At 50.2% G+C, this 17,030-nt stretch overlaps 1 protein-coding gene across 1 annotated transcript; it reads right to left on the reverse strand.

Annotated features, from left to right (window-relative positions):
• Window positions 1–424: 424 nt before the first annotated feature.
• On the reverse strand, window positions 425–13,161 carry LOC142003503 (trypsin-like). The gene is made up of 5 exons (XM_074980502.1): window positions 13,122–13,161; window positions 11,604–11,760; window positions 10,677–10,930; window positions 8,563–8,699; window positions 425–577 (listed from the first exon to the last, which is right to left on the reverse strand). Exons 1-5 carry the CDS (start codon window positions 13,159–13,161, stop codon window positions 425–427), a joined length of 741 nt encoding a protein of 246 aa, XP_074836603.1.
• Between the last annotated feature and the right edge of the window lie 3,869 nt (window positions 13,162–17,030).

Below are 17,030 nucleotides of genomic sequence, written 5' to 3' on the forward strand. Positions count from 1 at the left end.
ACACATCTTACTCCTGGATACCCTGAATCATGTCTCTGCTCTGCTGCAGAATTTCTGCGTGAGCCTGGACAAACCGCTGAGCTGCCCTGCTTTCCCGTTGCCCCATCTATGTAGCAAGGATACTAACCTTAGCCTTCAATGGGGAGAAACAGGTGGGTGACTGTGAGGCTACCAGGAGCCATGATGAAGAGAACCAGCAAAGTACCTAAGTTTGGACAGACAGACTTCCAGGGTATGGAGCTACACTAAAAACAAGGCATAAAATCATGGGGTGCTTCTGCAAACTAACCACTCCCAGCAGCGAAGGGCCTTTATTATTTAACATCTCTTCACAGAGCCAGGAGGGACAACCTGGCTAATGCACCTGCAAAGGCACTGTCTAGACCCCACTGTCGAAGGGATCAGTGTCCTGAGGAACCGAGAATCAGTTGTTGTTCATGGTCTCCTGAATCCAGTCGATGTAGTTACAGACTTTAACGTAAACGCCTGGCTTGTTGGGCTGCGCACACACCTGGGGCCCCCAAGACACAACACCCTGGAGTTTCCCACTGCAGACCAAGGGCCCTCCGGAATCTCCCTAGAAAGAGACAAGTCAATAAGATATCACATCCCAACACTATAGGCTAGAATGCACCTTAAGAACATGGTTGAACCTACCACACTGTGATGCAAGTTCTTTGTGTCTGACTACAGAGCACAGTGCCCCACCCACAAATGGGGTAGAAACACAGAATAAAAACGACAACAAATTTCCTTTTTCCCCTGGGTTTTCCACCCACTTTTTTTTGATCCATCGAAAAGTCAAACACTGAAATAGTTCAGCCCAAACTGAAATAATTCAGTTTGGCAATGACGCCCAGCAAATGGGAAGAGACACCTAAGGGAAGTCACTTTGTAGCACAACTGGTTTGATCTGTTTTATAACATCCAGGTCGTGTCTACACTAGCCTAAAACTTTGAAATGGCCATTTTGAAGTTTTGGGCTAGTGTAGATGCAGCCCTATTGGCGTAAAGTATTAGAGAGGGAGCCATGTTAGTCTGTATCTTTGAAAACAAGAAGCCCCGTGACACCTTATAGACTAAGAGATATTTTGCAGCATAAGCTTTTGTGGGCAAAGACCCACTTCACCAGATGCATCTGATGAAGTGGGTCTTTGCCCACGAAAGCATATGCTCCAAAATATCTGTTAGTCTATAAGGTGCCACAGGACTTCCTGTTGTTCTCACCTATTGGCATAATTTGCCTTGATGAATAGTGACAAAGAGATGCCTTGACAAGGTATTTGCTAAGGAAACTTCCCACAGAAATCTATTTTCAACAGGAAAGGGGGGGGATTTTGATTCAAGTAAACTTTTGGTGAAAAGTGTCTGCACACTGAAAATTTGGTAAATAAAAGACCCAAGTGCCTAAGAATTACAATTGTTCCATCTGAAAAGGACAGAAGACCACATATGGTAATCGTCCATTGGGCACAACACCCTGTCCTCTTACAGCATCTTACAGCAGCTGGTGCCAGATTTTCCAGAGGAAATGAACAGCACTAGCAATTATCAAGTGTTCCATCTGCTCTTTTTCAATCCCAGTTTCTGGGAATTAGAGGCTGAGGGACACTCAGAGCAACGGTGTGTCTACACTTGCATTCCTCGTTCCAAACAGGTATGCAAATAAAGGAAATTGAAAATGCAAATGAGGCACATGTTTGCATATCTGGCACCTCATTTGCATGTTCTTATTTCTAAAGAGCTTCTTTCGAAAGAATAAAACCAGTGTAGATGCTGCTTTTTCGAAAGCCCCATCATCGAAAGAATCCTTCTTCCCTTTATTTAATGGGAAGAAGGGTTCTCTCAAAGATAGGGTTTACTTCCAAAAGAGCAGCATCTACACTGGTTTTCTTCTTTCGAAAGAAGCTCTTTCGAAACAAGAATATGCAAATGAGGTGTCAAATATGCAAATATGTATCTCATTTGCATTTTCAATGTCCCTCATTTGCATGCCTCCTTCGAAAGAGGAATGCAAGTGTAGACACACCCCAAGAGGTTGCATCCACGGCCATCTTGACAAATACCCCTTGATGAGCTTATTCTGAATCACAACAACGTCAAGGTGCTGTGTGAAGCAGCACTTCCTTTTGCTTGTCTTAAAGCTGCGATGGTCCATGGGAATTGTAGTTCTGGTATCATCTCTGTAGGTCACATGCCCCAGCTGGACTACACTTCCCACGATGCAGCATGATCTCCCATTTTGGAGGCAAGAGGAGGTGTATCATGGAGAGCCTAGTCATTGATGCCTGATGTGAGCAGTGTGGCTGGGGAGCCCAGCCTGCAGGGAATGTGGGGAACATGTAGTACCTAAACTAAGCTCTCATGAAGCATCACAATGGCCTTTCTAGAGCGAATATTTTGGTTCTCAGGCATTTGGTTTGTCATAAAAAAACATTAAATTTCCACCAAAAGCCTCGTTTAGTCAAAAACCCACTTTCCCCATTTCTGTGGAAAATTTCCAGCCAGGCCAAGCAAATACGTCACCCAGGCAAAGGGTGCAGCTAAGTGGCACTCAACAGGCTGTAACCCATGTCCTGGCTGTCGTAAGACTCACCAAATGGTTTCCTCATGACCTGCTCTTCCCTTCAGCCATGTTCATTGTTCCTCATGGCTTACCAGAAGCCCTGAGGTCTTTCAGCAAAGCCATAGAGCAAAGTTCCCTGCCCGTCGGGGGATGCACCCGCTGAGGACTGCACATGAATAACTTCTTCTGAGCCTCATTGGCAGATCCTCAAGTGATCGCACAACTGGGGAACAAAAGCCTGGCTGGTATCACTCTGGTCTGCCACCAGATGACGATCTTCAAGAAAACCATGGACCCAAATGTCTCCATGCAGGGGGATCGCTTTGTAAAGGGGCACAAGGGGCCATGCAGCAAACGCTGAAAAGGGACAGTGACCAATGTTCCTTGTAATCTTTTCCATCTATGCGCAATTTTTTTCTATCACTGTGTAGAATAAATTTTGTTATGTGGCCCAGGCATGTGCAAATGCGCACCACCTATGGAAACAAAAAAAACCCTAGCTCTAGCTGCTCTGCCAATCAGCTGGGTAGCTTTGGAATCTCTCCTGAGCCACTGCATGGACACACAACTTATAGGAACACTGGCAGCGAACCACCAGCAGGGTCATTTTCCTCTGACCTGGGACAAGGAGTTCGATCCTTATGAAGGAAATGGCTCTGGTCTGGAAAGCTGCAACATGCCTATTGGTTCATTCCGGCACACAGCAGTCCCCCATCCCTCCAGCTGCCTGGCTTGCTACTTCTTTAAAGCTACAGGCCAAAACTTTTCAAAATTACCTTCTGTCGGGGAGCAGGAGGTGGGGGAGGATGACAGATTTATCATACCCCTGGGCAAGGTGGGGAGGCAGCTCTGTAGCCCCAGAAGTGGTGGGTAGAAGAGGCAGGGATGGAAACTAGCCTCCCCTCAGCCCATTAACTTGCTAGGAAGACAAGCCCAATGGTCAAACTCCATCCCCTTCTCCACAAAAAGTACAGTAAGCAAAGGTCGGGGGAGCAGTGGACCGAGGGATGGGTTGAAAATAAGTGATTTGCCCAAGGTCGCCCACTGCCAGTAGATCACTGGTTAGCATACAAATCAGAGGCCAGCTCCGAGAGGAAGTGTATCAGTATCTACCAAATCAGGTTGTATTAATGAGTCATAGAGTATATAGCACATTAATACAATGTGCGTTGCTAGAGATTGATACAGACACACTCCCCCTCAGGAGCGTCCTCTTTTTTAAAGGTCCACAGTGGTCACCCTGACCCAACCAGGAAGCTGGACTAGAACAAAGATGCCCTGGCACCCTGCCAAACTGATTCTCAGCATGGGAGAAGCATGCTTTTTTATTACACCCTAGATAGGGAAACTGAGGCAGAGCAGTCCGTTGTCTCGGCGGGGGGGTGAGCTTGCCAAACTCAGCTTGGGCGAGAGAGGTCGGGGAAGGCAACGTGGCTGCCCCACTTCTAGGTACATTCTTGAACAGTGGGCACCGCTCCCCTGCTCTAACTTGGGGGCCACGCTGCCTACCTTGGAGGCCGGATGAGACGATCTAGGGATTTTTGTGGTGGGAGAAAGCCATCCTCCCCCACCCCAGGGATGCAAGAGGAGGTGCCAGGTTTAGGTGCCATTTCCTTTTGTAACCCACACACCTCGGAGGTGGTTCACTGTCCTGTGTGGTGGCAGCGAGACTCCTTACACAGAGAATCATAGAATCCCAGGGCTGGAAGGGACCTCAGGAGGTCATCTAGTCCAACCTCCTGCCCAAAGCAGGACCAATCCCCAGCTCAATCATCCCAGCCAGGACTTTGTCAAGTCAGGACTTAAAAGCCTCTAGGGATGGAGATTCCACCACCTCTCTCGGTAAGACATTCCAGTGCTTCACCACCCTCCTGGTGAATTAGTGTTTCCTAATATCCAACCAACACCTCCCCCTCTGTAACTTCAGACTACTGAATCTCCTTTACAGCCTCAGCTGAGCAGGAGCTGGTTTTCAGCTGATACTCTAGAGGCTCCCATGCTAAGCTCTAAAAGTCCCCAGTTCAAGCCTGCCTGTGGGCAGGTACGACTGGTCACTCATCCAGGATTTCAACTGGGTTTTGAATCTTGGGTGTGCCCCCTAAGCAAAGGAGCCTCTATAACCCATACACCAAGGGGGGGGTTGCCATCCCATAGAGGGGCACCTCAATCACTTACACAGTGAAAGACAGTGCCTCTGCTACAACCTTAGCCGAGTGCCAGTAGCTCTAACTGAAGAGGCTCTTACACTAAGGTCCCAGGTTTGAGCCTGTCTGTGGATGATTAGAATTTGCCCACAGCCCATCCCCTGGGGGATTTCAGATTCTAGTCTCTGCCACCACCACAAGACTGCTTTTGTGACCAGGGTGAATCTGAGCTCTTCCAGCTCTGCCCTGTCAAGACATGTCTGCTCATTAGCAGCTCAGAGACGGCTGGAACAATCAGATAAGTAAGTCTAACTTACTATAGTTGCTCCCACCTGAAAAAGAGGAAGTCCCGAAAGGGAGTGTATCCGTATCAGTATCTACCAACCCATGTTGTATTAACATACCCATCCATGCAACAAACCTCGTTGCCAGCTCTGCCCACATATCTACAACAGCAGCACCATTACAGGACCTAACCAGATCAGCCACACCGTCGTGGGTTCATTCAGCTGCACATCTACCAATATAATTTACGCCATCATGTGCCAGCAATGCCCCTCTGCTATATACATCGGACAAACTGGACAGTCTCTACGTAAAAGAATAAACGCACACAAATCAGATATTAGAAATGGCAATATACAAAAACCCGTAGGAGAGCACTTCAATCTCCCAGGCCACACAGTAGCAGACTTAAAAGTAGCTATCCTACAGCAAAGAAATTTCAGGACCAGACTCCAAAGAGAAATTTCTGAGCTACAATTCATCTGCAAATTTGACGCCTTCAGCTCAGGCTTAAACAAAGCCTGCGAATGGCTGGCTAAATACAGAAGCAGCTTCCCCTCCCTTGGTGTTCACACCTCCAGATCAACTGCTGGTAGTAAGCCTCACGCTTGCTGACTGAGCTAACCTTGTTATCCCCACCCTTGCTCTGGCTTATTTATACCTGGCCCTGCAGATTTCTAAGACCAGCATCTGATGAAGTGAGTCTGTGCTCACGAAAGCTCATGCTCAAAACTTTTCTGTTAGTCTATAAGGTGCCACAGGACCCTTCGTTGCTGTATATAAAACATTAATACTGACACTGATACCTTCTCTCTCAGGGGTGCCCTCTTTTTCAAAAGGTCCAATATGGTCACCCTATTCACATGCTCCTGCTCTTTTCCCCAGGCTCTCAAGTATTCCTGGGTCCTTCTCCAGATTTTCCAAAACTCTGAGGAGGCTTAGGGCAGGGGGTCCATGGGGCAATGGGGGGACCAGAAGGGCATTTCAGGGGGTCTGTGAGAAAAAAGCTAAATGAAGCTGCACGTCCAAAATATGATTTAAATAAATTGCAGTGACACTCAATTATTATTTATAAATTAAATATCTTCCAATAATGTTATTAATCTAGGTTGTGGTTTCCTTTTTCATTTAATGAAGAGTACATAGTGGCTAGAATTGTCTTTGATGGGTGTCTGCGAATGGTTGGGGGGTGATTGGGGGGCAGCATAAGTGCAAAATTGGGAATCTCTGGCTCAGGATATTCAGGCCTCTCCTTAAAGCCCCAGCTCCCCGAGTCATGGGATGCTGGCTGGAATGATCATGGCTTGGGATATACAGGAGGCTAAAGGGGCTGGTGTCCCCCTGAAGACTGAAGCTCTATGACTTTACAACAGTGGGAGGATGGCTGGGGAAAGTTCCCCACACAAAGCTTACTTTCAGCGAAATGTAGACACTCAGGCTGGGTCTATGTTAAGCAGGTAAGTTGATAGTAGATATGCAATTCTAGCTAGAGCAATTGTGTAGCTCAAATCGACTTATCTGCAATCGATTTACCTGGCCGTCTTCTCAGAGGGAGGTCAATGGGAGAAACTTTCCTGTCAACCTCCCTTAAACCTCATGACTTTGAAGAGTACAGGGGTGGACTGCCAACCCTGATAGGTTGATTTCATGTGTCTACCAGGCACATGAAATCAAACTCTGGACCATTGACCCGGAGTGGGTCGGTCTCCCGCATAGTCTAGACATACCCTTGGTGACACAAAAATTTCTGGTGACGTTGCCTCCTTCTCACCCAATTTGGTTCAGGTGGAAAGAAAGACCCAAAACACCTGAAACCTCCAAATGTGTTGTCTTGCCCATCTGGAAGCCAAATGGGACCATCCTCTAGCTCAACAAAATGGTGATCTTCACAATTTCCTTTGAAAACCAACCCAAGCTCCAGAAGGATGCAACGGAAACAAAATATTTGGGTTTTGTGGAGGTGACACCTGGCCCTTGACCCCCAGCCATATTTTTTGGTTGTTTGGACTGGCCAAAAGTAACAACAAATGTCCTATGGGGTGGCACCAGAAATGAATTTTGGGTCCTGACTTTGGGGTATGGCCATAATTAAAACTGGTGCCCTGATCTCTGTGAGGAAAGCTCAGCTCTGAGTTTAGCAATAAAGTATCTTTCTAACCTTCTGGGCCTGGAAGAACTTGATACCTGGAGAGGCCCAGTGAACACAGAGCTGGGAATAGGTCAATTCTACTGAGCAATCTGATCTGAAAACTCTAAGCCTGGTGTCTGCCACCCCATCTTCCCAAAGGCTGGCGACAAGAGCAGTGGCTCGCTGGCATGTCCATCTGGCCCCTAGGTAGCAGGACAATCAGGAAAGCTGTGTGCTGCCTCCACCCCCAGCGCCAGCTCTGCAGATTCTATTGGATGGGAATCACAGCCAATGGAAGCTGAGGAGATGGTGCCTGTGGGTGTAGGCAGCCTGCACTGCATAGAGCCACATGGCCCCTCTGCCTAGGGGGCAAACAGGACAGCTGCATAGCATTGCAGAGCATTCAGGCATGGGGGCAAGAAGCCTTCTTTAGCCTGGCTGCACCACCTGTCAGGAGCCACCTGGAGCACGCACCGCCCACCTGGAGCCCACACGCCAATCCGTCTCCTGCACCCCAACTCCCGACCTGGGTCAGAACCCCCTCCTGCACCCCAGCTTCCTCCCGCAGCCTACCCCCAAACCTCCTCCCGCACCCTAATGTCCTACTGCACCCCAACTTTCTCCCCCAGCCTGCACCCCACTCCTGCATCCCAACCCCCTACCCCAGCTCAGTACCTGCTCCTGAACTTCAGTGCCCTGTCCCACCCACACTCCCCCCAGACCCCACACCTCCCACCAGAGCCTGCACCCCTTCCCATATTGCAGCCCTCTGCCCCAGCCCTGAACCTCCTCTGGGAGCCCAGATCTCTCATCTGACGCCCCACCACAGAGCACACACACACCCCCAGCTGGAGCCCCACCTCCTCCCATAATGCAACCCCTGTCCTAGGCCACAGCCATGCCCCATAACCTGCACCTCTCAGTTCTGGTCCCACCCTGGAGCTAGGGGAAGCCCCATGCCACCACTCCACCCCCAGGTAGGGGGCTGTGTGTATTCCCTGCCACAGACACACACTGATTTTTTTTCTATGGGTCAATGGCCCTTCATGGAAAAAAGGTTCCCCACCCTGGCAGAGCGTCTCATCAATAGGCATCTTCATGCATCACTAGGCAAGGCGGTGCATCAAATTTCACTCAATACAGGAGTAAATGAGTGAAATTTACCACCTTTGTTGATCTGGGCAGAGTTAAGGGGAATCACACAAGGCAGTGAAGCTATGAGTAGTCCAGCCTGACCTCACAGAGATGGGCTGGAGACAGGTAATCCCACCCTGGGAGGACACAGTGATCTGCTCTGGCTGTGAAGGCTCTGGTTAGTCTCACCTTCCTTCCATTCCTTCTCGCTACTCTTGGTCCCATCCATATACCAGCTACGCCCAAGGCAGTAGGACCTCCAGGCCAGCCTCCTGGCTCACCCTCTGCTGTGCCCGTTTCCTCACCTGGCATGAGTCTAGTCCCCCCTGCTGTACCCCAGCACAGAGCATGTTCTCGGAGAACTGTTGTTGGTAGATTCTACGGCATTCTTCCTGGGAGAAAACGGAGATGTTGACGCAGTGGAGTACGGATGGGAAGCTCACTACAAAAGAGAACAACACAGCACAATGGATATTTTGTCAGGGAGAAAGTCATAGGGTTAGATTCAGAGCCAGGATCACTGCTCCCAGCCCCAGTGACGTAGGGATAGATCCAGGGCTAGGGTCACTGCGCACAGCCCCAGTGACGTAGGGATAGATCCAGGGCCAGGGTCACTGTGCACAGCCCCAGTGACGTAGGGGTAGATCCAGGGCCAGGGTCACTGTGCACAGCCCCAGTGATATAGGGATAGATCCAGGGCCAGGGTCACTGTGCACAGCCCCAGTGATATAGGGATAGATCCAGGGCCAGGGTCATTGCTCCCAGCCCCAGTGATATAGGGTTAGATCCAGGGCCAGGGTCACTGCTCCCAGCCCCAGTGACGTAGGGTTAGATCCAGGGCCAGGGTCACTGCACCCAGCCCCAGTGACATAGGGTTAGAATCAGATGAGGTTGTTGAATCTTGCAATACCCATATCTTCTCTGGGATGTCTCCCCTAGCTCTCCTATTGCCGGGGACTTTATGTTAATAGTTTGTTGGAGCAGGGACTTGATGTGAGTTTCCCACTGCCCAGGAAGCAGCCCGGCCCCATAGCTATTGGCCAGTCTGAGGTGGGAGCGCTGTCTCATTTTTCCTGGAAAAGGGCCCAAGATCTCCAGTTTATCCAAAAGTGGAAGAGCAAAATTTGCTGCCACCTTGAAACTCTTTCACAGATGGGAAAATCATCTTCTACCGAGCAGTCACCAGAATGAGAGTTACACTCCAATCAGGTTAGAGGTGAACTTTGGTCAACAGGTGGCTTCCAGCCATGTCTCTAACACATCTTGACTTGACTTAAACCCTTGTATGCCAAGTTGAGCATAGGTCAATCTACAACGCATCTAGAACCCCTTTTATTCATTTGTTCCTCTTAGATAAGCCCTTTGGAAATACAACTATTGCTACTTGGCAATTGGACAGAACGTGGAAATTCTTCTTTTCCTAAGTTAAAAATCAAGACCCCCAGTTTTTTCTGCTTTTTACCCTTTTCTTTTTTCCTTTTTGAGCCAGGAATTTTCCTGATTTTCAGCATCTTCAAAAAATACAATTTTCCACCCGGGGGAAAAAAAGCAAAAAAAAATGTTTTGCCAAAATCTGTTTTCTGGTTTGCACAAAATTTCCAACCCAATAACCCAACTATTATTTTTTGGCAAAAGTTTTTCAGTTCTCAAGTTTTTTTACAGCAAAACAAACTTTTCCTGAGATACACCCAGTGCCACAGAGATTTTCAACAGATCAGCCCCTCCTAATTCTACACTGGGAGGGTGGGGGCAGTTGGGAATAAAATTTAAATGACAAATTTCCCAGTGGATCTGAAGGGATCCTCGGAAATTATTGATTCCTAAGAGACAACAGAAAAATAAACATATTCCTGGGAAGATATTCAAGGAAAACAGCCTGACAAATTGTTGATGCAAAGAGGGCTGTGTCAAGAGAAAAGAAGAAGGAGAAATTTTCAGGAACGTTCAAAATTCTAATACAGGTTAAACCTTTCTAGTATGGCACCCTAGGGACCTGACCGGTGCTGAACTAGAGAATTTGATTTGCTGGACCCCGGGAGGTCAATATTGTCTACCCCATTACCAACACTTTCACTGCTTACTGGGCTCTTAGAAGATATTTAGGGGTAAATTACAGCTGAATAACAGCACAGAACCCTGAGAGCCAGAACTGGGGGCTGGAAATAAACTTTAAGGAATCACGGGAAACTTGGCCACACCCATGATAAGTGGTCGTCTGGCTAATTACATTCATGCCGGATTATGGAGGTTGCCAGTGAGGAAGTGCCAAAGTAGAGAGGTTCAACCTGTAATGTATCTTTTATTCCTTTTTCTGACCTTCTGTTTCCTCTTCCCCTGGCCCTCCTACAGCCTGGAAACTGAGACCGCCCCTCCCCTGCCCCATCTATCCCCAGGCATTGGTGGAGTTTTGTTACCATACTTTTAGGGCTACTTGTTGTTCCCCATCCGGACACTGTGCACTCTTCCTGTGCAGTGGGACAGTTGGTAGGTAGATCAAGGGGCTGGACATTTTTGTTGAAGTTAACCGGGGTAAAGAGTTTCACCAGCATGATGTCGTTGTCCTTGCTCACGGGGTTGTAATTCGGGTGGGGGATGGTTTTGCTTGACATTTTCAGCTGCTCTGTCCATTCCAGGTGGCAGAGGTTGTGCTCACCCAGGCGCACACTGATGGGGCTGCAGAGAAGACACAGGTCAGAAACATGTGGGCTGGAGGACCTAGTCCGTCATGGAAACCGGAATCCATGACTCTGTGAAGGTGTAGTTGAGGGCACACATGCCAGGTGGTGGAGTTAAGGAGCCACTAGCTCAGCCATCAGATATGTGCTGGGTGCAGAAGTCTCTAGGCCTGGCTTGGAGACCAAACACAGGCACAATTCCACATCTTCCTACAAACACACACAAGAGCATGTACCCACCCATCTCCCCACCCAGAAATTCAGTCATGCCCACTCTCTCCAAAAACACACAACCACACCCACTCACATGCAGGCACAATCACACTCCCACCGCCACAAAGTACACATGTGTGCCCCAACCCATGCACAAATACGTGATCACTTGCCCACTCACAACCACACCCTACTCAAAACGCATTCATGCACCGTTGCACTCTATCACTCACAATCACACATGCCCACCCCAGCCCACTCACAAAATGCACCCCTCCGCTCTAAACCCACTCACAAGCAGCACACACAGGCACGACCACCCTCACACTCATTCACAATCACTTACACAACTGCGTTCTCACACCCAGTCACTATGACACGCCCTGCCACTACCCACTGACACCTCCCCGTACACACTTGCTCCACCTCATCCGATGGCCCCACCAGTCCAAACTCACCAGTTGACGTAGCAATGGGCCGCAGTGAGCACCCAGTTCTTGGCGATCAGGGTCCCTCCGCAGTTCAACCGGGAGCCCACAAAAAGCGCAGCCTGCCAGGGCATGGAGTGAGGCTCACAGGGGGCCCCACCAATGATCCGGTGATCCTGGCCACCCACTGTGAGGCAAAACAGAAAGATTCACAACTGGGGCAGGGGATCCCTGTGACACTGAAGAGCTAGCCACCCATGACCGCAGCATCTGGGCGCCTCATCCTCTTTAGTGCCGTGCCCCTTGGTGCCACCGCTGCAAGGCTGGGCAGAGCTACTGTCCCCTTTGTACGCTAAGGGAAACTGAGGCCCAGAGGAGCACTGTGACTTAGCCGAGGTCACACCATGCCTGTGGCGGGGCAGAACCAAAGCCAAATCTTCCAGTTTGCGGGCCTGGCTGCTGAACCCTGGACCGTCCTCCCCGGCTCCCAGTTGTTTGACCTTTAGCAATGAAAATCATTTCAAAGAAGGGCTTCCCTCCTTATTGGCTTTGCTGGTGTCAGTTTAAAGTGCAAAGCGCACACACAGCTACGCAGGCAGAGTGGAAACCAGTGTGCATTTTTGTGCAAAGCACTCACAGCCACACACACAGAGAGGAAATCAGCGTGCCTTTTAACTGGGAGAAATAATTAATCATTGGAGCATCTGCCCAAGGACGCTCTGTCACCGACAATTTTTACCCGCCAGAGCACACAACTGTCCTCACGCTCAAAGGTGTGCACACACAACCGTGAACCTCTTCAGAGTCTGCAAAGACAGTAAGGGCTGTTCTAAAGAAGACAGGACTCGACTGTTTTCTGTGTCCACCGAGACAGAGAAAGGAAATGGCGCAGTCGGCAGCAAGGGAGGTTGAGGAGAGAGATTGGGAGAAAATGTCTGACTTTCTAGGGGGGTTCCACTCAGGAATCAGCATCCAGAGATCCTTGTTACTGGGCGATTTTAAGGCCAGGTTGGACAGTCTCCTGTCGGGGCTGATCTGGGGCTACTCAGACCTGCCTCAGAGTCAGGGGCTGGACTAACCTGCCAGCCCTGCATTGCTGTGATTCCTACACACCCCACTGTGTACATACACCTTAGGTCTTCCTTGCACACTCCTCCTAGATCCAGACAGGTGCACACAGAGTCATGTGCACACCCGCTTGCAGATAAACACAAGCATGCACAGGTAACCCACACGTGTAGGTCTGATTCACTGGCTCATGGAGCAGCACCTAAACCCCTCACACAGACAAAGACGGAGTCTCTGCAGCCTCTCTCCAGCTCCAACTGTTGACGCGCCTGTCCTAAGCTTCAGAGGTCCCAGCTGGGAGCCTGCCTGGTGGCACTGACTGATGTTCACAAGTGGTCATGCAGACATTCCCACGCAGACACACAAGCGCACAACCACACGCTCATGACAGCCACGTGCCTACGGCCACCAGCGCATACTCGTGTGCAGACAGGCACCCCAAGTGAGCAGGGAGAGACAAATACAGGGGTACACACTCACCTGCAGTCACCAGCAGGAGGGCAATGCCCAAACACTTCATGGCGGGGTGCTGGGGGCTGCTGGCTCCAGGAAGGTCCCTGTGTGCCAAGGGGTGGGAGGGAAGGAAAGGGAATCAGCACCAGGGAGATGGCCCATAAATCCTGCCCCACAGCAGGCTCTGCCCCAAGCCCCACCCACTGCCCATGATAGCTTCTGCCCCGCCAGGAATCCCACGCACTGATTCATGCGGGCGGCTGTCAGTGCTGACCAATGGGGGAAGGGCACGAGGGACGCTATATGTCTGGTCGCCCCCTGGGAGTGTGGCAGGGCCACCACCGCGGCCCAGCTGGGAACGGTGCTTTGGTCACGGGGCAGCAGCAGGTTGGACCAGGGAGCCACAGCCCATGAGGTGGCTGGGTTCAAGTTAGGCCTTGTGGCTGTGTCTTCTCCTGTTCCCCAGCTGAGGCCTGAAATCACTCAGGGCACCAATGGGCTGCATGTCCCTTCCTGGGTGGAGACGCCATGGGAGTCACTCCTGATTTGCACCAGCTGAGTGTGGGGGAAATCGGCCCCTCTGGCACCAGTGGAGTCACTCCTGATTTGCACCGGCTGAGTGTGGGGGAAATCGGCCCCTCTGGCACCAGTGGAGTCACTCCTGATTTGCACCGGCTGAGTGTGGGCGAAATCAGCCCCTTTGGCTCCAATGGAGTCACTCCTGATTTACACTGGGTGATTGTGGAGGAAATCAGCACCAGTGGAGTCACTCCTGATTTACACCAGCTGAGCATGGGGGAAATCAGTCCCATTGGCACCCCTGGAGTCACTTCTGATTTACACCAGCTGAGTGTGGGGGAAACTGGCCCCTTTGACACCAATGGAGTCACTCCCGCTTTACACCAGCTGAGTGTGGTGGAAATTGGCCCAAGTCGCTCCAGCTCAGCCCAGGCGTTTGTGCGAGAGGCTCGGAATCTAAAAACAACTCGCACCACTGGAAGAAAACCAACTCCCCCCACACCCCCATGCAATCAACCCCCTTTGTGTCACAACCACGCATGTCATTTTGCTCATGGCTCCAACACGCCCCGACAGGTCAGAAAGCAGCCCCTGTGCAGCAGAGGGAAAGAGGAGAGAACCAGGCAGGATGGGCCTGGGAATTACCTTCAGTGCCAACAGCGGCAGCCTCATGCGATGTGCGGCTGGGCCCAGGTGCAGCGTAGCTTTATAATGGGACTTCCTGGGCTGTGAAATCTGCCTCAACGCTGGGGATCGCACTGCGTTGAGATCTGCAGATTGGACCCTCCCAACGCCTCCAGGAGCTTTGCCTAAGGGATAACTTGGCCCAGGAAGCAGTAGCAGGGCGGGTAATTTTGTTCTGCCCTTCCCCGCAAACGAATTTCTCTCCCTTGGCTGACAGCCCTGGTGCAAGCCAGCTCTCAAAGAACCAGCTGCTATCTCAGTTCCATCGCCAGCTTTTATTCAAGTCCTGCCTGCAGAAACAGGAAGCTGCTGCTGGTGGCAGGGCGTGCCAGCCTTCATCCTTAATCCTTTCAAGGAAGAAGAAATCACATGCTGTTCCTTCTCTGCTTCTACAAGCCAATGGAGCTGGGCAGGTACAGGAGGAGCAGGCAGCCGGAGAAGGATTTTTTGCAATAAAACTTTTTTGCACCAAGAAAAAAGAAAAGAACGCTCATTCATTAAACATGAGATTAGAGCCAAACCACCCAATGCGGAAAGAATATTTTGGCTTTTTCTAAGCAAAAAGTGTCAGGTTTTTCAGTTGGGAACCATTTTCCCTTTCAAACATGACTTTTGCATCGCCGGACAACAAGGAAGCCAGGCGAAAACGGTGACAACCAGCGGAACTCCAAACAGGCCGGTTGGAAACGAGCCCCATGAAATGGTTCCATTGGGTTTGTTCACCCAGCGGGTTGATTTTTCAGCCCATTTTAGGGGGAAAGGTTGCAATCTTGCACATTCTTATGGGACAGGAGAAATATTTGCTCCCCAGTCCTGCCTCTGAGTCCATTCTGCACAGGTCAAGGCCAAGCTGACTATGCCTAAAGTTTTCCAATCCACCTAACAAACCTGAACCTAGAGCAGGGGTGCACAAGGTCGGGGGGCAGACTGCCTGGTGGGGATATGAAATTTGGTAAGGGAGGCACAACACAGTTGGCTGCTGGGCCTCAGGCTCATGCATCTCATTAAACATGTTGGAATCTGTTCCTGTTTTTACATCTGTGTATTCATATTTATATTCTGATTAATACAGGTTTTATATTCGACAGACTTATTTTCTTACACTTGCTGAAAGGGTTTGGTTTTGTTTCATTTCATGTCACATGACCGTAACCAACATGCCCATCGGTTTGGATTGCATCAGACAGACAGGCTGTGCAAAGAGCTGGGGGCTGCTCGTTTCAGGGACAAAAAGTGGAGCTAGACATAAAAAGTTTGCTTATCCTTGCCCTAGAGAACCTCGGCCTGTCTAAATCAAACCTTCCCGGTGAGTGGGAGCAGCAGGAAGGGCACAGGCTGGAATGCTGCATCCTGTAGGTCCCATTCACCAGGAATGGTGATCCTCAGCGAATGGATTTCTAAATAATTACGAGAATCACCAAGGGAGCTGTGTTAGTCTGTATCTTCGAGAACAACAATCAGTCCTGTGGCACCTTATAGACTAACAGATATTTTGGAGCATAAGCTTTCGGGGGCAAAGACCCGCTTCCTCAGATGCATGAGGGGTGAAGCAGGTCTTTGCCCATGAAAGCTCATGCTCCAAAATATCTGTTAGTCTATAAGGTGCTACAGGACTTCTTGTTGCTCTAAATAATGACAGATGCACTAACTCACTCCTTGCTGCCTGCCAGACCACACAGACGTAACAAGCTTGGATGGCTTTGGAGCCTTGTGTCTCGTTAATGTGATTACCTTACTCAAGGCTACCACATCTGATGCATCAGGCAAAAAGCACCTATCGGATGTTGTCCCATATCCCAAGGGTATTATTAGGAAGTGTCAACTCTTTATTGTATCTTTTATTATCCTCTTTCGTTTATTACTCTCCCAGGTGGCACTAATTTTAACAGCTGTTAAACTCATTTTCCTGCCGTTTCACAGCTTTAACAACAAGGAATCAGCCCAAAGGGCCAAATCCTCCCTTGCTGAGTACAGGCAGCAAGCTTTGCCTCTCCCCCGTTTCAAACTGTACCAGACTCAGGTAGACACCTAGGAAGGGACGACAGATACATTAACAGAGACTGAAGGGCTGCAAAATGAGCATGCAAGCTGAGAGCTCCCTTAATCCTTCCCAGTCCTGCAGCTGCCTGTGGGACTTCACTGGGCACCATGCCAGCCCCGCTCCCCAGTATCCCTCAGAGCAGAGCTGGGCAAGCCGTCTTTGCCACTAGGATAGGCGCCGCACGCCAGCAGCACAAACGGCAGCGCAGGCTGGGCACCTGGATGAAGCCAAGTGGGCATCAGGGGCACCACCCTCTGTGCATGGGCATGAACAGGCCAGGAGGAGCTGGGGGCCGGGAGGGCTCTGTAGTGCTGCTGGGGCTGGGCGGCTCTCCTAATGCAACCCGGCAAGGGATGCTGTAGCTGTGAAGAGGCTGCCAGGGGATAATTGTGCTGCGCCCCCCTCCTTACAAAATTTCCCATGCACCCCACTGTGCGCACCCCTCCCCTAGAGGACTCCTTAGTAATAGTATGTTGTGGTTCACCAGCAGTTCTCAAAGTACTTTATAAAGGAGTGCTGGGCCATTTTCCCCATTGTGCAGATGAGAAACTGAAGCTCAGAGCAGGGAAAGAACTAGCCCAAAGTCATCCAACTAACTAACAGGTCAACCTCCTTAAGGGGAGGGAGGGATTCTCCCTCATTTGGAAAATGGGCATCTCTAGACGATCCACACGAGCTCGACCATTAGATAC

The sequence above is a fragment of the Carettochelys insculpta genome, chromosome 30 (assembly GCF_033958435.1).
Source record: "Carettochelys insculpta isolate YL-2023 chromosome 30, ASM3395843v1, whole genome shotgun sequence".
In the NCBI taxonomy this organism is placed as follows: Eukaryota; Metazoa; Chordata; order Testudines; family Carettochelyidae; genus Carettochelys; species Carettochelys insculpta.

What these genes read in the sequence shown, in the direction of transcription:
- LOC142003503 (XM_074980502.1), bottom strand. Translation starts at nt 13,161, where the DNA reads ATGAAGTGTTTGGGCATTGCCCTCCTGCTGGTGACTGCAG. An exon ending in AACAACAAGTAGCCCTAAAA is followed by an intron (nt 8,700 to 10,676) that starts GTATGGTAACAA and finishes TCTCTTTTGTAG; the next exon opens with TGAGCTTCCCATCCGTACTC. An exon ending in GGGGACTAGACTCATGCCAG is followed by an intron (nt 578 to 8,562) that starts GTGAGGAAACGG and finishes GTCTCTTTCTAG; the next exon opens with GGAGATTCCGGAGGGCCCTT.